The following is a 27,497-nucleotide window of genomic DNA, read 5'->3' as shown; positions in this document are numbered from 1 at the left end:
AACCAGAAGTGAGTGACTGAGCACAGACCACAGCACAGCTGTGCAACCGCATTCTGCAGCACAGAGCTTTTTCCAGGGCAGTCACAAATCTGCACAGCAGGGTGGCGCAGCTTCTGCACAGTGCGGGGCTCTGCTTGGGGCACTACTGTGCTCCCCAGGGAAGAGACACTTTTGATGCCTTGCAGGGGCTTTTCACAGGGCAACTGCTAATGCCTTGGGTAGTGAAACTTTCATTGCTCAGTCTCTATCCCCAGGACAGTAGCTAATCCCTACAGCAGGGCTCTTCAGAGGGCACTTCTGCTCCACCATACTACCCAGGCCTGGGTCACTTCTGCTGCAGAGCTTTTCCCAGAGCATTTCCGCAACTCGGCTGTTCTTTGCAGCTGGTTGGCAGGATACTACTGTTCATATACCTATCCCTGCTCTGCAGAGGAAGCTGGTAACCACCTTGCCCTGAAGGCAGACCTTAAGGGCTTTACAAAAATTGAGTTAAAAAACCAGAAGGACCATTGATAGCTTCTATACAGAAAGAGAGCAGGTTTTCAACCCTGAGGAGACTAATAGCAGACAATCTTCAAACAAAACCCAAAAGGGGGATGTAGCCTGGTCACCATCACCCAAGGTTCTCCTAGAAGAAAAGTGGGAAAGGAAAGAGAAGCTATGAAATGTGAATTGGAAAAGGTAAAGAATTCCCAGGAAGTGCAGGGAAACAGAATTTGTGAATTGGAAAAGATAAAGAACTCCCGAGAAAATAGGATTTGTGAATTGGAAAAAGAAAACTCAGTTAAAAAAAAAAAAATAATGAAATGGAAACAAATTCCAATGAGCAAAACAATTCATTTAAAAACTCAATTGGGCATATACAAAAAGAAGTTTAAAAAAAGAAGTTTAAAAAAAAAAGCTAGCTAAGAAAATAATTCATTAAAAATCAGAACTGAACAAATAGAAATGAATGATTCATTGAAACATCAAGAATCAATCAAGCAAAACCAAAAAAAAAAAAATGAAAAATTAGGAAAAAATATTAAATATCTACTTGGAAAAACAGCAGACCTGGAAAACAGATTTAGGAGAGATAAAATGACAATTATTGGACTTCCTGAAAATTATGATGAAAAAAGAAGCCTAGATACTATTTAACAGGAAACCATCAAAGAGAACTGCCCAAATATAATGGAATCAGAAGTAAAATGGGCATTGAAAGAATTCATCGAACACCTCCTCCAAGGAATATTGTGGCTAAATTTCAGAACTATCAGACTAAGGAAAAAAATATTACAAGCAGCCAGAAAAAAAAAAAAAACAATTATAATACCGAGGAGCCATGATAAGGATAACTCAAGATCTAGATGCTTCCACATTAAAAGATCAAAGGGTCTGTTATTCCAAAAGGCAAAAGAACTTGGAATGCTGCCAAGAATAAACTACCCAGCTAAGCTCAGCATTTTCTTCCAGGGAAGAAGATGTACGTTTAATGAAACACATGAATTCCATTTCTTTCTAAGGAAAAACCTAGAACTAAACAAAAAATTCTTCAACCATAAGACTCCAGAAAAACAGAAAAAGGTAAAGAACTCTTGAGAACTGTATTTCTGTTATGGATATACATAAAGAGTACATGTATAATTTGATTTTACTGAAACAAAAAAAGGGAAGTAGAAATGGAAAGGGGATAGTATCATAAAAAGGGAAAAGGGGAGATAAAAAGAGGGAAACTATATCCCACAAAGAGGCAAAGGAAACCTATCATATCTGAGAGAATTTAGAGAGGTGGAGGAACATTGTATGAATCTTACTCTCATCAGAGTTGGCTCAAAGAGAAAATAATTGACATATTGGTTTACAAAGAAACTTCTTTCACCTCATTAAAAAGTGGGAGAGGAAAAGGAAAAACGAAAAGAGTAATAAGGAAAGGGAACAAGAAAGGGAAAGGGATTCAAAGGGGGTGGGAGGGATTCTAAAGAGGAAGAGCTGCATGAGGCAAGTGGTGCCTATATTTCCTATAATATTGGGAAAGGAGGTAAGGGAGGGGCAAGAAAAAGAAAAGCATAATCTGGGGATAATAAGATGTTTTTTTAACTGTAAATGTGAATGGGATGAACTTTCCCATAAAGTCGAGGTGAATAGCAGACTAGATCAAAAGTCAAACCCCTATAATATGTTGTTTACAGGAAACACATTTAAAGCAGGAAGATACATATAGAGTAAAGGTAAAAGGCTGGAGCAGAATCTATTATGAAGTCAAAAAAGCAGGGATAGCCATCTTTATCTCAGATCAAGCAAAAGCAAAAATTGATCTAATTAAAAGATAAAGAAGGAAACTATATCTTGCTAAAGGGTAGCATATACAATGAAGCAATATCAATATATATGTGCACCAAGTGGCATATATAGCATCAAACTTCCTAAAGAAGTTAAAAGAGTTGCAAGAAGAAATAGACAGCAAAAGTATAATAGTGGGAGATCTCAACCTTGTACTCTCAGAACTAGATAAATCAAACCACAAAACAAATAAGAAAGAAATTAAAGAGGTAAATAGAATATTAGAAAAATTAGATATGATAGATCTTTGGAGAAAACTGAATCATGACAGAAAGGAGTAAACTTTCTTCTCAGCAGTTCATGGAACCTGTACAAAAACTGACCATTTATTAGGACATAAAAACCTCAAAACCAAATGCAGGAAGGCAGAAATAGTAAATGCTTTCTTTTCAGATCATGATGCAATAAAAACTACATTTAACAAAAAGGTGGGGGTAAATAGACTCAAAAGTAATTAGAAAGTAAATAATGTCATCTTAAAGAATGATTGGGTGAAACAGCAAATTATAGACACAATTTCACCCAGGATAATGACAACAATGGGACATCATGCCAAAATTTGTGGCATGTAGCCAAAGCTGCATAAGGGGAAATTTTATATCTTTAGAGGTTTACTTGAATAAAACAGAGAAAGAGAAGATCAATGAATTGGGCTTGCAACTTAAAAAGCTAGAAAAAGACCAAATTAAAACCCCCCAATTAAGTACTAAACTAAGATTCTAAAATTAAAAGGAAAAATTAATAATATTCAACTAAACTATTGAATTAATAGAAGAGTTGGTTTTATGAAAAATCAATAAAATAGATAAACCTTTGGTAAATCTTATTAGAAAAAAGAAAGGAAATCAAATTGAACTTTCCACAAAGAAAAGGAAATTAGAGTAATAACGAGTTACTTTGCCCAACTTTATGCCAATAAATTTGATAGCCTAAATGAAATGGATGACTACCTCCAAAATTATAGGCTTCCCAGATTAACAGAGGAGGAAGTAAATTGCTTAAATAGTCCCATTTCAGAAAAAGAAACAGAACAAGCTATTAACTCCCTAAGAAAAAAATCCCAGGACCAAATGGATTTCCATGTGAATTTTACCAAACATTTAAATAACAGTTAACCCCAGTGCTATATAAACTATTTGGAAAAAATAGCGAATGAAGGAGTCCTATCAAGTTCCGTTTATGACACAGACATGGTACTGATACCTAAAGCAGGTAGGTTGAAAATAGAAGGAAAATTACAGGGCAATCTTCCTAATTGATGCTAAAATCCTAAATAAAAAATCAGCAAGACTACAGAAAATCATTCCTAGGATAATACACCATGAGCAAGTAGGATTTATACCAGAAATGCAGGGCTGGTTCAATATTAGGAAAACTATTAGTATAATTGACCATATCAATAACCAAATGAACAAAAACCATATGATCATCTCAATAGATGCAAAAAAAGCATTTGATAAAATCTAACATCCATTCCTATTAAAAACACTTGATAGTATAGGAATAAATGGACTTTTCCTTTAAATAATCAGTAGCAGCTATTGAAAACCATCAGTAAGCATCATATGTAATGGGGACAAACTGAAACGATTCCCAATAAGATCAGGAGTGAAACAAAGTTGCCCACTATCACCATTACTATTCAGTATTGTATTAGAAATGCTAGCTTTGGCAATGAGTTGAGAAAGAAATTAAAGGAATTAGATTAGGTAATGAGGAAACCAAATTATCATTCTTTGCTGATGGTATACTTAGAGAACTCCAGAGATTCTACTAAAAAGCTATTAGAAATAATCCATACCTTTAGCAAAGTTGCAGGATATGATATAAACCTACATAAGTCATCAGCATTCTTATATATCACTAACAAAATCCAACAGAGTTACAAAGAGAAATTGCATTTAAAGTAACTACTGATAGTATAAAATATTTAGGAATCTATCTGCCAAGAGAAAATCAGAAAATATATGAGCAAAACTACAAAACACTTTCCACACAAATAAAGTAAGATCTAACCAAAGGGAAAAATATTCAATGTTCTTGGATTGGGTGAGCAAATATAATAAAAATGACGATACTACCTAAACTAATCTATTTATTTAGCTTTATACCAATCAGACTCCCAAAAAACTATTTTAATGACGTAAAAAAAAATAACAAAATTCAGATGGAAAAATAAAAGGTCAAGACTTTCAAGGGAATTAATAAAAAAAAAAAAAAAATCAAATGAAGGTGGCCTAGCTGTACCAGATCTAAAATTATATTATAAAGCAGTAGTTAACAAAACTCTTTTGTATTGGCTAAGAAATAAACTAGTTGATCAGTGGAATAGGTTAGATTCAAAGGACGAAACAGCCAATAACTTTAATAATCTAGTGTTTAACAAATCCAAAGACATCAGCTTTTGGAATAAGAACTCACTGTTTGACAAAAATTGCTAGGAAAATTGGCAATTAGTATGGTAGAAACTAGGCATGGACCCACACTTAACACCATCCACCAAGATAAGGTCAAAATGGGTTCATGACCTAGGCATAAAAGATGAGATGACAAATAAATTAGAAGAACCTAGGATAGCGTACCTCTCAGACCTGTGGAAGACGAAGGAATTTATCACCATAGAATTAGAGATCATTATTGATCACAAAACAGAAAAATTTGATTACATCAAATTGAAAAGTTTTTATATAAATAAAACTAATGCAGACAAAATTAGAAGGGGAGCGATAAACTAGGAAACATTTTTACAGTCAAAGGTTCTGATAAAGGCCTCATTTCCAAAATATATAATTGACTCTATAAGAAATCAAGCCATTCTCCAATTGATAAGTGGTCAAAGGATTCCCACATCTACCTTCATGCTGGCTGGCGACATTGGAGAATATGAGAGGCTGGAGACATTCTGACAAGATTTCTCGGGAACTAGAGAGAGGAAGGCCTCGAGAAAGCTAACTGAGACCCATGTGAAGAAGGAGACAAGACTTGGAGAAAAGGATCTGAAGATAAGATTTGGAAAGAGGCAGTAAAGGACTTTACTGTGTCTGCATTTGAGGTGATTATTGAACTGAACTGAAACTAAGGCTGCCTGTAGAATCTCCCCAATAAACCTCCTCCCAGAGAACAATTATGATTTAGAGAAACCTAACATTACATTTTACATTTACATACCTTTGGGATATAAGCCCAGTAGAAACACTGCTGGATCACACTGTGCTATATGCACAGTTTGATAACTTTTTGAGTATAGTTCCAAACTGCTCTCCAGAATGGTTGGATCCATTCACAGGTCTATCAACAATGTATTAGTATCCCAGTTTCCTCACATACTCTCCAACATTTGTCAATATCTTTTTCTGTCATCTTAACCATTTTGAGAGGTGTATAGTGGTACCTCAGAGTTGCCTTAATTAATATTTCTCTGATCAGTAGTGATTTAGCACATTTTTTCAAATGAGTAAAAATAGTTTCAATTTCTTCATCTGAAAATTGTCTATTCATATCCTTTAATCATTTGTCAATTGGAGAATGGCTTGAATTCTTATAAACCAGAGTCAATTCTCTATATATTTAAGGAATAAGACCATTATCAGAACCCTTGAATGTAAAATTTTCCCCCAAATTTGTTGCTTTCCTTCTAAATTTGGTTTTGTTTGTACAAAAAACTTTTTAATTTAGTATAATTAAAATTAACTATTTGGTGTTCAATTATAAGTGCCAGTTCTTTGGTCACAAATTCCTTCCTTCCTTCACAGATCTAAGAGATAAAACTATCCTTTGTTCTTCTAATTTATTTATGTCACTCTTTATGTCTAAATTATGAACCCATTTCGGCCTTATCTTGGTATAGTGTGTTAGATGTGGGTTTTTGCCATGCTAATTTCCAGTTTCCTTGGCAGTTTTTGGTCTGTGTGTGAGTTCTTATCCCAAAAACTAGGGTTTTTAGGTTTATCAAACACTAGCTTACTATAGTCATTGACTGTTTTGTCTTGTGAACCTAACTTATTCCACTCATTGACTGTTATTATTTCTTAGCCAATACCAAATGGTTTTGATGATAACTGCTTTGTAATATAGTTTAGGTCTGGCACAACTAGGCCACTTTCTTTTGCAATTTTTCCATTAATTCCCTTAAAGTTCTTGACCTTTTGTTCTTCCACATGAAATAATAATAATAATAATTTTAATAATATAATAATATTGGAAATTAACATGGCACAAACTAGGCATTGACTCACACTTAACTCACACATCGTACATCAAAATCAGGCCAAAATTGGTTCCTGACCTAGGCATAAAGAATGAGTTTACAAATAAATTAGAAGAACATAGGATAATTTACCTCTCAGACCTGTGGAAGAGAAATTAATTTATGTCCAAAAAAACCTAGAGATCATCATTGATCATAAAGTAGAAAACTTTGATTATATCAAATTGAAAAGTTTTTGTACAAACAAAACTAATGCAGATAAGATTAGAAGGGAAACAATAAACTGGAAAAACATTTTTACAGTCAAAGGTTCCAATAAAGGCCATATTTCCAAAATATATAGAGAATTGACTCTTAATTTATAAGAAATCAAGCCATTCTCCAATTGATAAATTGTCAAAGGATATGAACAGACAATTTTCAGATGAAGAAATTGAAACTTTCTAGCCATATGAAAAGATGTGCTAAATCACTCACTACTGATCAGAGAAATGCTAATTAAGGTACCACTATACACCTGTCAGATTGGTTAGAATGACAGGGAAAGAAAATGCGCAATGTTGGAGGGGATGTGGGAAAACAGGGACACTGATACATTGCTGGTGAAATTGTGAATACATCTAGCCATTCTGGAGAGTAGTTTGGAACTATGCTCAAAAAGTTATCCAAGTGTACATGCCCTTTGACCCAGCAGTCTTACTACTGGGCTTATATCACAAAGAGATCTTCTTAAAGAAGGAAAAGCTACCTGTATGTGCAAGAATGTTTGTGGATGTGTTTACAATTTCACCAACAATTTATCAGTATCCCTGTTTTCCCACATCCCCTCCAACATTGCACATTATCTTTCCTTGTCATTCTAGCCAATCTGACAGGTGTGAGGTGGTATCTCAGAGCTGTCTTAATTTGCATTTCTCTGATTAATAATGATTTGGAGCATCTTTTCATAGGGCTAGAAATAGTTTCAATTTTTTCATCTGAGAATTGTCTGTTCATATCCTTTGACCATTTGTCAATTGGAGAATGGCTTGATTTCTTTTTTTTTTTTTTTCTTTCTTTTTTTTTTTTTAATTTTATAATTATAACTTTTTTTTTTTTGACAGTACATATGCATGGGTAATTTTTTACAACATTATCCCTTATACTCACTTCTGTTTGGAATCCTTCCCTCCGCCCCCTCCCCTAGATGGCAGGCAGTCCCATATATGTTAAATATGTTATAGTATATCCTAGATACAATATATGTGTGCAGAAATGAATTTCTTGTTGCACTGGAAGAATTGGATTCAGAAGGTAAAAATAACCTGGGAAGAAAAACGAAAATGCAAACAGTTTACACTCATTTCCCAGTGTTCCTTCTCTGGGTGTATCTGATTCTGTCCATCACTGATCAATTGGAACTGAATTAGATCTTCTCTTCATTGAAGATATCCACTTCCATCAGAATGCATCCTCATACAGTATTGTTGAAGTTTATAATCTCCTGATTCTGCCCATTCACTCAGCATCAGTTCATGTAAGTCTCTCCAAGCTTCTCTGTATTCATCCTGCTGGTCATTTCTTACAGAACAATAATATTCCATAACATTCATATACCATAATTTACCCACCCATTCTCCAATTGATGGGCATCCATTCATTTTCTAGTTTCTAGCCACTAGAAAGAGGGCTGAATGGCTTGATTTCTTATAAATTAGAGTCAATTCTCTATATATTTTGGAAATGAGACCTTTATCGGAACCTTTGACTACAAAAATGTTTTCCCAGTTTATTATTTCCCTTCTAATCTTGTCTGCATTAGTTTTGTTTGTACAAAAACTTTTTAATTTGATATAATCAAAGTTTTCTATTTTGTGATCAATAATGATCTCTAGTTCTTCTTTGGACATAAATTCATTCCTCTTCCACAGGTCTGAGAGGTAAACTATCCTATGTTCCTCTAATTTATTTATAATCTCATTCTTTTATGCCTAGGTCATGAACCCATTTTGACCTGATTTTGGTGTATGGTGTTAAGTGTGGGTCTAGCAATTTTTGTCAAACATTGAGTTCTTATACGAAAAGCTGGGGTCCTTCGGTTTGTTAAACACTAGATTATTAAAGTTATTGATTATTTTGTCCTTTGGACCTAACCTATTCCACTGATCAACTAGTCTATTTCTTAACCAATACCAAATGGTTTTGGTAATCACTGTTTTATAATATAATTTTATATCTGGTACAGCTAGGCCACCTTCATTTGATTTTTTTTTTTTTATTAATTCCCTTGAAATTCTTAATCTTTTATTTTTCCATATGAACTTTGTTGTTATGTTTTCTTGGTCATTAAAATAGTTTTTTGGAAGTCTGATTGGTATAGCGCTAAATAAATAGACCAGTTTAGGTAGTATTGTCATCTTTATTATATTTGCTCGCCCTATCCAGGAGCGTTTAATAATTTGTGTGGAAAGTGTTTTGTAGTTTGGCTCATATAGTTTCTGATTTTCCCTTGGCAGATAGGTTCCTAAATATTTTATATTATCATTATTTATATTATATTATTTGAATGGAATTTCTCTTTGTAACTCTAACTGTTGAATTTTGTTAGTGACATTTAAGAATGCTGATGATTTATGTGGGTTTATTTTGTATCCTGTAACTTTGCTAAAGGTATGGATTATTTCTAATAGCTTTTTTGTAGAATATTTAGGGCTTTCTAAGTATACCCTGGTCCTTTTTTACATGTAATTTTTATTGCATCATGATTTGAAAAAGATGGATTTACTATTTCTACCTTTCTGCATTTTACTTTTAGGTTTTTATGCCTTCATGTTTTTTTTTTTTTTGTTTGTTTTTGTTTTTGTTTTTTTAGGTTCCATGTACTGCTGAGAAAAAAGTATACCCCTTTCTCTGAAGATATATACCTAACTTTTCTAAAATTCTCTTTACCTCCTTAACTTATTTCTTATTTATTTTGTGGTTTGAGTTATCTATTTCTAAGACAGTAAGGTTGAAATTCCCCACTGGTGTAGTTTAGCTGTCTAATTCTTGAAGCTCTCTAAATTTCTGGGAATTTGGATGCTATACTATAATGTTCTGGTTGGTTTTCTGGAGGTCTCTGGACCAGCCTTTATTTTAGCTGAAGTGTTAGCCAGGTGTTAAAGTCCATATTCTTTATTACCTTTTATTATTTTTATTATTTTATTTTTATATCTTTATTATCTCCTTTAAAGTCTAGTTTCCTTGCCTGGGGCCCAGGCTACCTTTCTCAAGAAAGCTCAAGAACTTAATAACATAACACTATATCACTTAGTACATATATATTTAGTATTTATATTACTTCATTATCTGTGGTACCTCTTAGCAAGGTATAGCTTCCTTCCTTACCTCTTTTAATTAGATCTATTTTTGCTTTTGCTTGATCTGAGGTTAGGATTGCTACTCCTGCTTTTTTTTTTTTTTAGCTATAGCTAACATAATACATTTTCTTTTACCTTTACTCTGTATATATCATTCTGCTTTAAATATGTTAATTGTACACAACATATTGAAAAATTATGTCTTTTAATCTAATCTGCTATCCACTTCTGTTTTATGGGAGAGCTCATTCCATTTTTAGTTAAAATGATTAATTCTGTATTTCCTGCCATCTTATTTTCCTGAAGTTATACTTTTCTCTTTCCTTTCCCCATTTCCCTCCTCTTCAGTATTTTACTTCTGACCACCATCTCCCTCAAAGATCCCTCTCCTTTTACAAATTCTCTCCTATTATTGTATCTTATCTCAACTATTTCTGTTTTCCTTCTCCCCTCCTCACACACTTTCATATAGGGTGAGACAGGTTTCTCTGTGAAGCTCAATATGTCTTGATTTTCTTTCTTTGAGCCAAATTGGATGAAAGTAAGTAAAGTTCACTCAATGCTCAGCCCCCTCCCTTTTTTCCTTCATCTGTATCTAGTCTTTTTTGTCTCTTCGTGATATGTAATTTACCCCATTTTGCCTCCATTTTCTTCTTCCCCTTTCTATCTCTAGTTTCTTTTTCATATTATCATAATAAAATCAAATTATATCTTTATGTTTACCCATAACAGAGTTACAGTTCTCAAGAGTTCTTTCCTCTTTACCTTTTCTGCTTCTCTTGAATTCTGTATTTGGAAATTTTCTGTTCAGCTCTGGTATTTTTATAAGAAATAATTAAAATTCACCTATATCATTGAATGTCTATCTTCTCTGAAAGATAATGCTCAATTTTTCTGGATAGATTGTTGAATGTAGGCCAAGTTCCTTTATCCTCCTGAATACCATATTCCAGGTTCTCTAGTCCTGTAAAGTGGAAGCTGGACCTAAATAAGGAAGATCCTGGGTAAGTCTGATTATAGGTCCTTGATATTTGACTTGTTTTTTTCTGGTTGCTTGCAGTCTTTTTCTGCTTGATTCAATAATTCTGAAACTTATCTATGAGATCATAGAGTTTTCTTTTTGAGATCTCTTTCAGAAGGTAAGTGGTGAATTCTTTTAATGGCTATTTTACACTATAGTTCTAAAACATTGGGGCAGTTTTTTTAATTCCTGAAAGAGATCTATGCTCTTTTTTTCCCATCATGGTTTTCAGGAAATATAAAGATTTTTAGATTGTCTCTCTTAGAACTGTTTTCCAGGTCAGTTGTTTTTCCAATGAGGTATTGAACAATTTTTAAAAATATTCTTTCATATTTTTTATTTTGTTTAACTGTGATTCTTCATGTCTCATTGAGTCATTTCCATTTGTTACATTCTAATTTTTAGTGAATTATTTTCTTCAGTTAGCATTTTTAGCTCCTTTTGCATTTGGCATATTGAATTTTTAAATGAGCTGCTTTGTTCAATGGATTTTTTTTCCCATTTTGTCAAATATATATTGTAAGGAGTAATATGCTTTTTCCATTTCACTAAATCTATTTTGTAAGGAATTTTCTTCAGATAATTCCTGTGTTTCCTTTTCCAGTCTCTCCTACAGTGTTCTTATTTCCTTTCTGTTATTTTTCCAGGCTTTGTTTTTTCTCTGTTTCTTTTTGTCACCAAATTATTGGTATGCAAAAGCAATAATAGTACGTTATATTATATATATTTCTTAGTTTGAAATTAATTTTTTAGTTTCTTAGTCTCAAATAGCTTCATTATAAATTATGTTGACAGAAATTTTAAAACTCCAAATTTGTACAATTTCTGGCAATGAATCTTTTTGGTTTGGAACTTATTGGTATTACAAATTTCAAAAAATACAATTAAATCATAGTTATGTGTTTACTGAATTTTTTTTCAAGCATATAAAAGTTTCTTTAAATGCAATATTTAGCTGCAATTTAAAAAAAAATTTTGACCAGAATCTATGATTTCACTGATACAGGAGACTTCTACTACCAATGTATATCCTTACCTTTTCTGAACCTTACATTTTTGGGGAGTTCCCTGGGGTCATTTGGAGGTTTTCTTTTTCTTTTTCAATTTTTCAAAGCTTTCTTTTTTCAAAATATATGTATGTTTTCAGCATTCACCCTTGCAAAACCTTGTTTCAAATTTTTTTCTCTGTTTCCCTCCTTCCCCCTAGAGGCAAGCAATTTAATATATATTAATCATGTAATAATTCGTCTATGCATATTTCCACAATTATGCTGTACAAGAAAAATCACATTAAAAAGGGGAAAAATGAGAAAGAAAAGGTATTTTCTAATTTTCTCCAAGTCATACAAGTAAGGTTTAGACTGTTCTGGGTGCTGAATGAAAATAGTCTTTGCAATCCAGCCTATCAGAAACAATATATGCCAGATTAATATAGCATTTGTATTGTTTTTTTTAGCCATTCATTTACTGCTTGTAGATCTAGAATTAAAAGAGACTTGGAGGTATAATTGAATCCAACTTTGTCTTTTTTTTTTTTTTTTTTTTTTCCCCATTTGAAGAAACTGATGTCCAGCAATAGTATGTACAAAGAATTCAGCTTGCCAAATAATCCCTCCTCACCTCCCCAAACAAAACATATTTTGACAAATTTCTCAGTAATTTGCCTGTCTTATTTAGAAACACTTTTACAGTTTTAGTGGTCATCAGTGACATATCTAAAATTTTGAAGTGTTAATCAGTGAATATTACTTCTCAATTTCAGTTTCAGATTCTCACTTTTTCTTTGGTATATCGTTTTCAGAATGAAAATCTTGTTTATCATCTCTGATCTTCATCTAGATCATTTTTCCTTTTCCCACTCATCTAATAAGTTATAAAGATATTTTTAAAGGATTTTTAAAAGTCATAATGTGACAAAGTGGGCAGAACACTTAAACATTACCTGTTTCCTCTAAGGATTCCATTTAAGTGTTTTTTTTGTTTGTTTTGTTTTGTTTTTTAATTTCAAGATAATTGATAAAGATTATTGAGGAACTTTCAAAGTTTTAGATAACTTGGACAATTAGCATTTTTCAATTTCAATTTAGCAATTTTCCTTTTGGTTTCTAAAACCTAGATTCAAATGACAAATTAATACTATTAATAGTATTTTTTTTCTTACAGTTCAAAAACAATTTTTAACACTTCTCAAATTACCATGCAGGTATAAAGTACATTTTCACATGTGACTTTTAATTGAGATTGTTTTTGGAATTGCCATTGTTTTTTGGAATATTTTGGAATACATTGTATAAGAAGCAGGACTAAAGTTCATCTTTAGGATCTTGGCAAATTTTCTTAAGAATAATGGGGTACTTTCTATTGATTGAAAATTAAGTGAATAGGACTGTAGTGGCTGAAACATTAGTGTACTTTCAAGGACAAGTTGATCAGCCTAAAAAATGCCATATTTGACAGTTTGGCATGCAGATTTTATTTTATGACCTTTGGCTTGAAGGCTAAATAAACAGAACTTTTCCCATTGTTGGAAATTAATTACTGAGAAATGTCATCTTTGATTCACTAGAAATAATGGAACTAGTGTTTTTTAATGGAGAAAATGGTGTCAGATTTCTGTCAGAAGTACTTATATAACTACTACACTAGGTGCAAGATGCTATGAAGTATTTTAAAAGAAATTTTAAACTTTGATAGCTTAAAATTGCACTAAGACTTTTGGGACATGCTATACTGGGAATATACAGAAAAATATAGTGGTGGGTCCTAAGGTAAGACTAACAACTTGGCCCATCAGGAAAGCTATCTTGTTGAAGGCAGCATTTGAGCTGAACCTTGAATCAGGATTTACAAAGGCATGGAAATAAAATAGTTCTTGCTTTTTAAGAATCTCACAGTCTAGCCAATGGAGAAAAAGGACACTTAGTATTTCCCATTTCTTGTTGTTATCCTGGTCATGAATTCTTTCTGGATAATCTGACTAAACTAGATCTAATGACAACTCTTTTGTAAGGTTATTTTTCCTTAACTGCTCTTGCTATTTTTGAAGTACTGCTCATGTTCATTTTTTTTTTTTTGCCTCATATATTTTACAAATATGCTAGTATTTTAAACTGCCTTTGCATTTTCTTGTCATGCAGTTGGTCTGTAAAACATGGAATATCAGTCTTTAAAGAATCCAATTGTAGCTGATATAAAAAAAGCAATGATTGTGTGTGTGTGTGTGTGTTTGTAACCAGTCATTAACAAGGTATAGTCAATTTTTTTTTCTTTTTTTAGTATGCTTTTTGGTGCTAGGAATAACTTCTTTTTCTCCATTCTTCCTTAGAAAAGTATTACTATATATAGGAATGAGTCTTCTGAATTCTCTAACCAGTGTTTTGATCTAGAATCACATTTTCCAACTTAGTTTTCTTTGTTCTATTTTGTATACAAAAGAAAAAATATTAAATAACTGTTATATGTACTGTGCTGGGGACACAAATGCAAAAAGTCTAGTAGTCCCTGCTGTCCAGGAGCTTATACCTTCTAATGTGAAAGGGAGTTAATGGGCTGAAGCAGGAGTTATTTGGACTTGTAAATGGGGCCTATTTAGTTAATTTCTCTGTAATGTTAATTTTTTTTTATGGAAGTGAGAAAAGTTTATTACTGAGGAGGCTGTGGAGAGGTGGATAAAGATTAGTGAATCTTTGCTGGAGTTTTATTGAAATAGTAATCTGGGACAGGCAGGCACCAATCTGGTGAATAAGGTTTAAGACAGGGGTATGGTCTCTGGCGGTTGGTAAAGATTAGTGATTAATTAAAATAAATTAAAATTTAAAATTATTGATTTATGTAGTAGATGATAATATATAAAAAATTTTAGAAGAAATACTTGTAAGGATATAGCAGGATATAATTTTAAGTTTTTTGAAGTAGCCATCACATTGGGAAATAAGAGGTAAAAACATTTTTCTGAGAGGCAAAAGCTAATAAAAATTAAAAATGTCTTAAATTTTCTTCATTCTCTCTGCTGATGTAGCCATAACTTCCCATCAAGGCTTTTAAAATAAACTTGTGTCTTATAATTGTCTTGTTTTCTTGATTCTTTTTTCTATATTACTCTATAATATGAATTTTGTTTTGTACCTTTTTTTAATTTTTTATCTGATTTTTTAAAAAAAAGTATTAAAGTTTTTTATTTATAAAACATTTGCATAGGTAATTTTTAGTAGTCCAATACATGTTAAATATGTTAAAATATATGTTAAATCCAATATATGTATTGTTTTGTACCTTTAAAGGAATATTGGTATAGCTAAATATCTGGTATAGCCTGAAGGTAACTAATCTTCAATGAAATTTTATACAATATGTTAAGTAATGGTCCACATCTATTTATGCTTTTATTTTCTCTTCTTTAAATATTAGGCTCTTCAAGATCAGTAATTCTATTTAAATCTATACGAAAGTTACCTAGATCTTTATACATGGCATATGATAGAATATTAAAAAAAAAGTTTAAGTAAATAGACATATCATTTTATTTTTGTTGCCATGTGAAATTTGTGTTTGCAGAAAAAAGTAAAATGTTGAAAATAAACTTGTAATCCAAAGTGGCACATAGAGTAATATTTTCAAGTTGTAGTGTTTTTGGTCATATGCAAAAAATAATCATTAATCAGAATTATTACTCTTAAGCATTTTAAAGAATGCTGGTGTATAAATTAATAACAATTGTCAATTTCTTTAACTATAATGAACATTTTACCAATTGTCATTTGCTTTTAAAAATACAGCATAACATTTTTAAAACTCTATATGTTTCATTTCCATTAGTTTAAGATTTTTAGCAATTTTTCTAAAGAGAAACATTTTAATTACCCTATCTCCTTAGTAAATTTTTCCTCAAAATAATTAAATAAATAAATGAATGAGAGAATACTGCCAAAAATATAATGATCTTTTGGGGGAGACAGATACGTCCAAGAAAAAAGTCCTTAAAAGTTTTTATTTAACATTATTAGAAGTGATATGCATGTGCTTTCTACTTAATTTAAAAAAAAACAACTAAAATCATTTCTATTTTCCTTTTCTTTCACTGTTGCGTCTATCCTGATGCATATTGCTTTTTCCTGGTGTGGACTGTTATTTGTTTGCTGCTCAATTACACTAAACTAAAAGCATGTTGGTGATGCCAAAGATGTCCATGGGCCATCAAGTAAGTGAATGAAATCTTAATAGTCTTTTGGGAACTAATATTTTAACATTGGTTTGTGATAGGCAAGTAAGAATTCTACTACTCTTTGAAGACAAAAATAAGGAGTAATTTTTATAGTTACTCTCAGTTAATTAATCCAATGTCTTATTAACATAAACATCAGAAGTTCTGCTATGGGACAGCATTGGGGAAGTTCTGGAAAGAACGGAATTCTTTTATTAAACCTCATTTATGAATTGACATTTAGTGGTTACTAATTGATTACTGTTAGCAGTTACTAAAAAGTGATTGATATACTTTCTACACTCCAGAATTGATGAAATAGATGATAATATGAATGTTAAAACCTGCTCTTTTTATTTTGAAGTTTTTTGATATAAATTATCTAAGAATCCATCAGTAGTACTTAATCAGCAATGCAGCAATAGTCATTTGCAGATTTTATTTATTTTTATTTTTAGAGCAGAGGCTTATCTCTATGAAAGAAAAAGTCAGTGCACTCAATATTAACTTTAGCAACTTTATGTAAAATTTGAATACATAAACAGCACAGAAAAATGGACTTTTATAGGAAAAGATAAGCACATACATGTTTGGAAACAAGTAATAGAAGGGAGAAGATAAGATAAGGATACCTGCCAGCTAGTCAAAACAGCAGCTATGGCTTCCTGCCCAGCTTAGATTCTGCATGTGTTATGACCTTTTGAACTTCCAGGAACAATGTCTGGAAGCTCAAAATAGAGACTTGAGGCAGTGCCCTTTTCTTATCACAGTGGAATCCAGCAAGCTGAGCCAATCTTTCTTGGTAAAGTTCCATCTATGAGACTTGTGTCACGAAAGATATTAAATACATATGTTTTTAAATTAATATTTATTTTAATTTCCATAGTCAGAACTATGGATTATACTATTCCGATGAAGCATTTTATCACAGACTTCTAGAGTTGGGAAGAATCTTAAGAGAATTTGTAGTTCATCTCTGACATTTTGAAGTGTGAGAAAGTTGAAATCCAAATTAGTTTATAGTAAAACTGAAGAAACAGATAAAGAAATCATGACTCATGATTCCAGATTCTTTGCTTCAGATTCTGCTGAGATACTACCCAAATTAAAATGAGTTATCAGAATTTGCTGAACTTTTAGCTACATATTTGCATGTGAATGTTCAATTGACTATAAAATATTATGTCTTTTGTATCTCCAAACTCTAAAGCTTAAACAGCAGGAAAAAAATCAAGACATACTGGAAAGCTCCTGTAGGTATCAGGAGATCTGAGTTCTAATTCCAGTACCATGACTTAACTTAGTGTCCTAGCTGGAACCATCCACTTAATTTCTCATAGTTGAATCAAAGGTCTCACATAGTCCCTTCCAGCTCTGAAATTCTATGCCATTTTAGGCCCAATAACTTAAGTCTCTTGTTGCTTTTAATTTGTTTGATGTGTCTGATAAAACCACAGACAGCTTGTACCTCAAATTCATCTAGATTGAAGTTTAGTACTTCAACTTTTGTTACTACCTGAAATGCTTTCAAATTATGATGTAGCTAGAAATTTTATGTGTCTATAAGGAATTAGAATTTTGTTCTGGTAATAGAAAAAATGTACTTATACTTTTATATGAAATTTAAATATATAAATAGAATTTTTTAACCAACAATAAGCAATATGATAAGCAAGGAACAGAATTCCGATTCCCATCCAAAGCAGCATTATATAATACTTAAAGGTTTGCAAAGTGCCTTGTGGATACTATCTTATTTTAGTCTTATAGAAACATTAAAAAATAGATGTTAATCTTAGACTCATTTTGCAAATGAAGAAACTGAGGTACACAGAAGTTAATTGACTCATAACTAGTGAATGTCTAAGGCTAGATTTGAACTTATCTTCCTGACTCTAAGTACTACAGGTACCCCCTAGCTTGCATGTTTTACTAATGGAAAAAGTATAGTACATATCTCACATACTTTTCTGCTTAAAGTATTTGTTTTAATATATAAAAGGCCCTACTTTTGAACATATGAGATTAAGATCCACTCTACAGAACAGGCATTCTTAATCTGAATTATGTGGTTTAAAAAAAAAAAAAATTAGGGGGGAGAACCTGTATTTCAGTATAATAAAATCTCTTTTGTATTTTATGTATTTAAAAACATTCTTCTGAAAAGGGGTTCTTAAATTTCACTCAGCCTGAGGGCTCCATGAAATAAAAAGGTAAAAAAATCTTATTCTAGATACTAGATATCTATACTCAGCATTGCTTCACTATATTTTTACTTTAGGAATTATCTATGTGTAAAGTACCCGCTAGCTCCCTGGAGGGCCTCAAGGTCAGCGAGAGTCAGGATAAATCAAAGTCTTTGGTCTTTAGCGGGAGAAGAAAAGAACACAGGCAAGCTCCTGTGTGGCTTGCCAAAGATGTATCCTCGATCCTGGAGTCCAGTCTTTAGCCTCTCTCCTCCTTGTCCTGCCACCAAGTGACTGTCTTCTCCCCTATCACCCCTCCAAACCTTGCCTAAGATAATCTCAACATCCAAACATTCAGTAAGCACCAGTGATGAGGAGAGCCATCGCATCATCCTCATCTCATCTAAATATGTATATAGAGCCATTGTCTCACATCCAATAGGTAATTAGCCTTAAGTGCTCTATTGTCTGATTCACACTTACCTTTTTAGAGTTTCATCCCTCTACACCTCTGGCCTATGAAAATCACCTAAAATCTTTTTTTGTCTTAGATTCCACTTTAGACTTATGCATTGCTATGAGCTTTCATTAGTCTCAAAAAAGGTCCACATTATATATTATATTCTAACTTTCATTACTGTTTAATTTCTCTGTGTGGTTTCTATTTTACTTTGAAGTTCACTTCCATATTTAGTGGAAACCAGTAGAGGACACCATATTTTAGCCTTCCTCCTACTTTTCCAGTCTATCCTCTATTTGCCTTTTCTCTCTCTCATTAGATTATAAGTTCCTTGAAGACAGGAACTGACTTCTACCTCATTCTGTATTTCTAGCACTTAGCACAGGACCTGGCATTTAGCAGACACTTAATAAATGTTTAATGATTAATGAATATTTTATTAGTTCAGGTATAAAGTTGAAATAATGACAAAACTGAAATTGCAATAAATAAATTACACAACAAAATGTTGGTGTCTGACATCATTTTGTTTACTATATAATTATGTGGTTCATATTCAGAGAATATTATAGTGCCTTTTTGTTTTCTCCCTTTTAACTAGGCAAGTTCTACAAGAGGTGAGATAGTAGAAGTAATTAAAGAATAAGATTTCTGATAATTTTCTGAATAGCTAGGCCCTGTGCACTACCATTCCTATACTATTTGGCCCTCTTTGGCATTATCAGAAGGAGAAATATTCAGTAACATCTCAGTTTTTCATTGTGGTTAGAGAATGGAATAGTCCTCATAACTGGATTTTTTCAGTTAAATAAGGGCTAACACTTATCTAAGTAAAATTTATCCTAGGATTTTTTTGCCTCTTATCCCCTATGAGGCTAAAATATAAAAACTGATTCCATTTCTCTTTTATATTTTTAGAAATGTGATATTTATTAACCTATTTCTTTGAACTGCTGTCTACCACCAACTTGTCATGTGATTTTTCTATGGAATGTTAAATATTTATTACTTAACAGTGTTTTGAAATTCTTTATTCAAACTCAATACCAATTCTCAATTCTGTTAAGATGAGCTTTTGAATATCCTAACATTGTTTGTATATCCTCTTTCCCCTTAAACCATTTATAGTGTTATAATCAGTTCATTTTTAAGTAGTCAAAATCTTTTTTTTTAAGATGGGATTTTGATTTTTTTATTTTGTGTGGGTGTGGGTGTGGGTGTGTGGCAATTGGGGTTAAATGACTTGCCCAGGATCACACAACTAGGAAGGCTTTTAAAAAGGTAACTGAGGTCACATTTGAACTCAGGCCCTCCTGACTCCAGTGCCATACCTGTATTCACTTGCATCATCTAGCTGCCCCAAGTCAAAACTCTTAAGAATATTAAACCAAAAATGGCAATGTAAATCTTTAAGAGAAGTTAAAAAACAAGTAAAGGACTACTATACCACAGGAACTAACATGCTGCTGTAAAGTTATCTGCTTTTCCTTTTCTCTAACTTTGATAATAAACAATGATTTTCTTTTTTTTCCTTTAGCTTTGGTAACAAACAGTGATGATTCACATCTTCTGACCTCAGCGAAGATGAGTCAGCGACAGGGAAAAGAAACCTACTTAACTCCAACCAAAGATTTGCTTCAGCCATCCCTGAGTCCAGGAAGTACTCATAGTCAGGGTGAGAGCTGCTAATTATTAAACAGTAATGTGCAGTTTTTCTGTTTTTGACCATCTTTACTTTTTTGATTTTTTGCTTTCTCTTTAAGTGAATTCTGTGAATTTTATCTTTGAATTTTTATCTTTTCTTTCTTTTCCCTGACATAAATAACTTGTGTGCCTTTTGGCCAATTTTATAAAGCTGACATTCTTCTGGCTCAGAAGCATTCATTTTAATATATGTTAACCTCTTCCACTGTGTTGAGAACTCCTTTTATATATGTAGTTTTATATATGTAGAGTTACTATTCAGAATCTGCTACATACCTAAATAATAAGTAAATTTTGAATCCTAGTCAACTTTTGATAATCCCTCAAAATCACACTTTGTTTTCATTTATTTTCTTTGTTTAAAAATGACACTTTGTATTTTCTGCCTCATAATGAAAAATTAAATTTTCATTTGTTTAGAATTTTATGATGGAAGTATTTTTCAAAATCAGTACTATGGACAGAAGAGAAGTGAAGTATTTGGTATTATAATGATTACTTTATGATTTTATAGAAGAATAATTGAATAGACATTTGAAAAGTTAATTATCTGTAGAGAGACATCATCTAGTAGTTCATTCAAGGTCAGCTTTGGAGATATTAAGACCTTACTTCAGTTTTAGCCAATCATACATGCTGACTTTGTGACTTAGGCAAGTCACATAAATTTCTATCTCCCAGCTTTCTAAGATTATATATTATAGAATGGTTGTTACTCTGCAGTGGTAGTGGGAGTTTTCTAACAGAAGCTATGTAGATATATGAAATCATAATTTTGCACACAAAAATTCTTAAGTGTCATCACAGGGATTGAGCATGTTTGGGGGTGGGAAATGTGAAGATATAGTTTCATAGTTTCTGGTCTTGTTTCTTTTCTTCAAGGCCTATTATATTTTCTTCCTCCATTTGTGCTTTTTTTCAAAACTGTACTAAAAAAACTAAACTCCTAAAACTAAAGGTAAACTATTGCTTGATAGATACTTACCATTTTAAAATGTATTGTAGGAACAGGAGTTCCTATCCTATAAAGGGACATTCTAGGCTTTCCTGAGAGTGGGCACAGTTAGACTGTCACAAGGGCTTTCTTGTTATGATCAGAAGCACTGCTTTTAACTTCAGGGGAATGGGGTCTTCTAGGGACAAAAGGAATAAATAGCACTTGTGGCTATAGAGGACCAGGAGTCCTTCTTGGGTAAAGACCAGATAGCAAAGTAAGAAAGCAGTGACCACACTTCTCCTGGGATACATTATCTTGAAGCACTTGAACTTCGTGATCCTCAGAACTATATCAGAAAGCAGAAGAATAATGAAACCTAAGACTTGGAACTGTGCCGACACCCACCCCTAGATGAGAACTGTAACATACACTTCAAATGAGTAAACAATAACAAAGAAGAACTTGACTATATAAAAAAAACCATCATAGTGGCAGGACACAGCAAGATGCAAACACAGAAGACAATACCATGAAAATAGCTAAAAAAGAAAAATTATAATTAGATCCTAGTGAAACAAGAATTCCTGGAAGAATTAAAGTGATGAATGGAAGAGGAAAGAATGAGAAGAGAAATGAATGATGCAAGAAAATTGTAAAAATAGAATGAATCCTTTAGTAAAAAGAGACATAAAAAATATTAAATAAAATAATATTCTAAAAAGCATGATTGGCTTAATAGTAAAAGAAGCACAAAAGTTTACTGAAAAAAAAGATGTCCTTAAAAAGCAGAATTTTCCATGTGGAAAAGAGGGTACAAAAACTCACTGAGAAAAATAATTCCTTAAAAATTAGAGGGGCAGCTAGGTGGTGCAGTGGATAGAGCACCAGCCCTGAAGTCAGGAGGACTCGAGTTCAAATTTGGCCACAGACACTTAGCACTTCCTAGCTGTGTGACCATGGGCAAGTCACTTAATCCCAATTGCCTTTAAAAAAAAAAAAAATTAAAAATTAGAATTGGCAAGCTAATGACTCCATGAAACATCAAGAAACATTAAAAGAAAAAAATGTGAAATGTCTCATAGGAAAAGCAACTGACCTGGAAAATAAAGCAAGAAAATTAAGAATTAGATTACTAGAAAGATATGATCATCATATTTCAATAAATTTTAAAGGAAAGTTGCTTATATATTTTAGATCCAGAGGGTAACAGAAATGGAAAGAATCCACCGATCACCTCCTGAAAGGAGATCCCCTAATGAAAATTCCCAAGAACATAGCCAAATTCCAGAGCTCCCAAGTCAAAGAGAAAATACTTCAAGTAGCCAGAAAGAAACAATTCAAATGGAGTCATAGTTGGAATTTAGCATCTTAAGAGTGTGATATTTTGGTAGAAAAAAGAGCAAGGATTACAACCTAGAATAGCCTGCTCAGCAAAACTGAATATAATTCTTCAAGGTAAAACATATATGTACCAAGTGGTATAGCATCTAAATTCCTAAAGAAGTTAAAGACAGTTGCAAGAAGAAATAGTAAAATTATAATAGTGAGAGAACTCAACCTTGCTCTCTCAGAACTAGATAAATCAAACCACAAAATAAATAATAAAATAAAGTGGTAAATAGAATGCTAGAAAAACATACATCATAAAGTATAAAATTATCTTTATATTTGTTTTCAGTACTGATTTGAACTAGGTTAATTCCTGCCTCTAGCTCTCATATGAGACTTTTTCAGATTTACATATGGGACTTTTGAGGTGCAGAGGCTTTGTGATTGTCTGTAAGTCATTTATTTTCTTGTAGTCCTAGTTTCCCTGAAAAAAACAGAGCTAATAATATAACTTAATAAGAATTAATTAATGTCTTTTAAGGTGCTATGTATAGAACTTTAAATTGTTATAAATACCATCTTTTAAAAAATTATTGTTGCCAAATATAATAATTCATTTTTTTCTGGCAGGCAGTCTGAGGGCCAAAGAAATGAAGTGATAGATCCAGATTTTGAACTCAGATCCTTTCCAAATACATTGTGTTTTCTAACAAAGCAAGCAGGTTTGCTTTTAGGAAGAAACTAAGGCTCAAAGTTTGTGACTTACTCAAAGTCACACAGTTACATATTTGAGGCTGGATTTCTTGATTCCAATTCTTGTGTTCTGTCTACTTATATGTTCTATCTCTTAGAAGGATGCAGTTAAGCATAAACTAACATTCTCAAAAGGTTCAGAACAAATCAGAAAATGTATATCATATAAAATTTTTTTAAACTATAAAGGATAATACAATAACTGTCAACTGTGGGTGCTGTATATTCTTAGAAGTATGCCTCCTTTCCACACAGTAACATAGTTGTAGATATTAATATTTTGCATCTCATAGTAAAAGACAGTAAAAGATGATGGGGATGTAGTACATATTTATGTATCTATAATTGCAACTAGTGAATGAGAATGTCCTTGTTGAATACTATGAAATACTACTTTCCTCCTCAGATATTAAATAGGGTAGTTTATCTGTATTGGCGACGGAACAGCATGATCCAATAAAAAACTAAATACTATAGAAATTTGTGAATTTCAGTATTTATAAAATTATAAAAACTTCACTAATGTTTATCTAATTGGTGAATGTAAAAACATTAAGCAAATGATGCGCTCAAGGTAAGGTTATTAAGATGTGTTATTTACCTTGGCTTCCTCTTTCCTTGGTTCCATTTTTGTATAGTAATAACCTCATATAATGTCTTCATGCAAATTATTGTAAGTATAGATAATTTATATTTTTTGTTACAGTTATTTATGTATTCCACCAAATTGGAGGAAACAACTTCTTTCTTAAACTAGCTTGGTATAGTGAATACTATTGAATCTGCAGTCAAGATGATATGATTTAGTCAAATTCAGACTTACTCAGGCTCTATGACCATGAACAGATTACCTGATGTCTTTGAGCCTCAATTTGCTCATATGTAAAATGGGGATAATAGCACCCACTTCGTACTGTAAAGTATGGGAATACATGAAAAGAATTTTGCAAATCTTAAAATTCTTTATAAATATAAGCTATTTTAACCTTATTTGAATCAAACAAAATCATATTCATCTTTATATCTCTTAATGTACGTAACTATATTTTACACATAATGATTGCTTAATAAATAAAATAAATAAGAGATAGTGAATCAATAGAAAAATATCTTCCCTGAGAGATTACTGAAGATAACTGAATCATGCCATTTTATAGAGGGAATTTTAATCAGTCATTTTTTTTTTCTAACCATAACAATTCACACATATAAAACCAATGGAAAAGATTGAAATATAGGATAGATCAATTTCATGTTCACATTTTGCTTTTACTGGATAGATTCCTTTTTCTCATTCTTTAACAACTAAACATATTTCTAATACAGTATTTTTTGACTTACTGGAATCTTAACTTGGATTTTTTTTTTTTTTAATGTCTCAGTTATACGAGTGTAGCATATTTTGAATGTTTTACAAAGAGAAGAGAAATAGCTTATTAACTTCTCCTTTATCTTTCCCTTCCACCCTAGATACAAAACCAGGGACCAACCCCAGGAATTGAGAGATTTATTTAGACCTCCTTAAAAGGTCTGTGAATTTTAAGAGATCCATGCATGGGTGGAGGAAAATACTTCCTCATTTCAATATAATTGGTTTCCTTTTTTGATTTAATGCATTTAAAAAAAATCATTCTGAGAAGGACTCTTATAGATTTCACTAGAGCGATAAAGGGATCTGTTGATTGAATCTCTAGATTAATTTATAGTTCAGCCCTTAGATAATATTCTTTACAAAGTTATATTTGTCATCATTGTCAAAATACCATCAGATATTGTAAATAATGCTTCTGCTACTCTTCATTTTTCTTTTATTTATTGAAATTTTTAGTTCATTGCTTTTATTTAGGATGTAAGCTAATTTTCTAAGTACTGTACTTTTTTTGGAGGGGTGTATATGGGGTGTGTGCATAGATAGGTAATAAGATACCACAAAATAATTGTTTTTATCCTTTTATCACAACTCAATAATGTGATCCTACATTTGTTTTTAAAGAGTACTCGGGTGTCATCTCAGGTGCTTTTCTTCATATCTACATAAAAACATTTTTGTGTTTCTTGACTCACATTTTGCCCTCCATCCAGTGATATTTATTGATTCTCTTGGCAAGAGGAATCTGTAAAAAGGTTGTGTTTGGGATCTGCACACAAAGTAGAAACAATAATTGCAAAATTAAAGTTATCTGCCGTTGAAACAAAAGCCTATAAATCTGAAGGTGTTATGCCAAATCCCTAGAGTGACAACGTTAAACACTGTTTCTAAAACACAAGTAGAAAATACAGAGCACTTTCATTAGTTTTGATTTAGACAAAACCAAGAAGAGAAATCAGTTTTCTCCATGAACGGAAGCAATTCTTCTGTCTTAGGTAAGATACAGGTGAGGTCAATTAGATTGGCTTGTTTAAAAATTAAGAGTTGTGAATAATAATATTCCTTTATTTTAATTCCCTAAGAGATTTAGCATTTGTTTTTATGTGTGTGTATGATAAATTGAAATTTGACATTTATATTTAAAGTTCCCTTCCTTTCACACACAAAAAAAATGTTAAAATATATTTTAAGGGTTTCTTTTTATAGTTTGAATTTTTAATGTACTAACATTTTTTAAAATTACTTTTTAAAAGTCACATTTCTTTTAATTTTTAAATTCCTTATTAGTTCATTTCTTTAACTTTGAAAATGCTTATTGAACAGCAAAAGATTACGTAACAAAATTTAAGAAACAGTAGTAAAAACAACCATAACTTGCTACCTTTGATATAACTGCAGGAATAATTATAATCTGTTTTTTTTTTTTCCCTGAGGCTAGGGTTAAGTGACTTGCCCAGGGTCACACTGCTAGGAAGTGTTAAGTATAATCTCAGTTTTAATGAGCATAAGTCTTAATTGGTAAAGATAAGGCATATGTAGACAAGGCCCACATTATTGAAATGAGATATCTTATCTGTGTTACCAATAAAACAACAACAATAATAAAATAAAATACAGAGTAACAGTATAAAATAAAATCCATAAAAATACCAAATAAAATACAGAGTAACAGTATGAAAAGCAGATATATCATGGAAATGGTACATGATAGGTATACAATTAGAAAAGCCCTTTTAAGTAAGAGCAAAAAACAAGTTCACTGAGTGCATGACAAAAGCCAACAAAGCAACTCCCATTGTTTACAAAAGGTGATTATCTCTAAGGCTTTTTGGTCAGGGAATTTCTGAAAGTAGTAGTTTAAATAAAATTTAGTTGTTCAAGCAGTTAGAATTTTGATTATAGTCAAGTGAACAAGAATAGTAATGAATGGTAATTTATTTTTTAAAAGACCAAGATCACAGGACCATGAAAAACAGTAATTTATCAATTCAGAAGCTTGATGCAAATGGATTTCCTTATTTCTCTCCCCCCACTCCCTTTTCCTCTTGTTATTTCTAGTAAAAAGGACAACACTCCCCTTTCCTCCAAAAAAAAAAACAAAACCCCAATCCTTCCACCTCTTGAAAGAAGTATATGCTTCCTAAACAGGAGGGACATTCCACACATTCTCAGAGTCCACAGAATAAAATTCATTCCAATTCTGTACATATTTATTAAAGTCTATATGTGACATTTTGCTCAATACTTATTAGAACAAAAGCCCATGCCCTCAGAAAATATATTGTACTAGATACAAATTGTGTACTCAGTAGTTAGTTATAATACTCAAGAAGAGAAAATGAATATTTCCAGGTAGGGGAAAGGTGTCAAATCTTTTTAAATCTTTGCTAAAAGAAGTAACTTGCTAAATAGGACACGTTTTTAAATGTGTAGTATATGGTGCAAAGCAGTAACAAGATTGTAAGTCTTAAAGCCACCTAGATAAACCATTTTATCTGATTCCCTGGGGTGGATCTCTCACTGAGGCAGAGTTGAAAGAGATTTTCTCCTTCAAGGAGTTTCGGGGTCCTTTCTTCAAATCCATATGGTAGTTTAGTTAGTACTCTACTTCGGGTACTTATATCTGTAAGGTAGGGGTGTGTGTTGGGGGGGTATTTAAAAGCACAGAAGA

The 27,497-nt window shown here is 32.0% G+C and overlaps 1 protein-coding gene across 13 annotated transcripts in view; it reads left to right on the top strand.

Moving 5' to 3' along the window:
- OSBPL8 (oxysterol binding protein like 8) overlaps nt 1-27,497 on the top strand; it is a 236,004-nt gene that overhangs the window by 91,106 nt on the left and 117,401 nt on the right. For 8 of the 13 annotated variants that reach the window (XM_074270816.1, XM_074270809.1, XM_074270811.1 and 5 more), the window contains 2 exons: nt 16,049-16,085; nt 20,272-20,409. The exons of 1 other annotated variant lie outside the window; for it this stretch is intronic. In XM_074270816.1, the coding sequence (XP_074126917.1) occupies nt 20,319-20,409 (91 nt within the window). In that variant the 5' untranslated portion in view covers nt 16,049-16,085; nt 20,272-20,318. The remainder of the gene's footprint in view (nt 1-16,048; nt 16,086-20,271; nt 20,410-27,497) is intronic. 4 more of the 13 variants (XM_074270813.1, XM_074270814.1, XM_074270812.1 and 1 more) reach the window with 1 other exon arrangement.

Source organism: Sminthopsis crassicaudata, chromosome 5, assembly GCF_048593235.1.
Source record: "Sminthopsis crassicaudata isolate SCR6 chromosome 5, ASM4859323v1, whole genome shotgun sequence".
In the NCBI taxonomy this organism is placed as follows: domain Eukaryota; kingdom Metazoa; phylum Chordata; class Mammalia; order Dasyuromorphia; family Dasyuridae; genus Sminthopsis; species Sminthopsis crassicaudata.
This window is presented reverse-complemented; position numbering and strand designations above follow the sequence as displayed.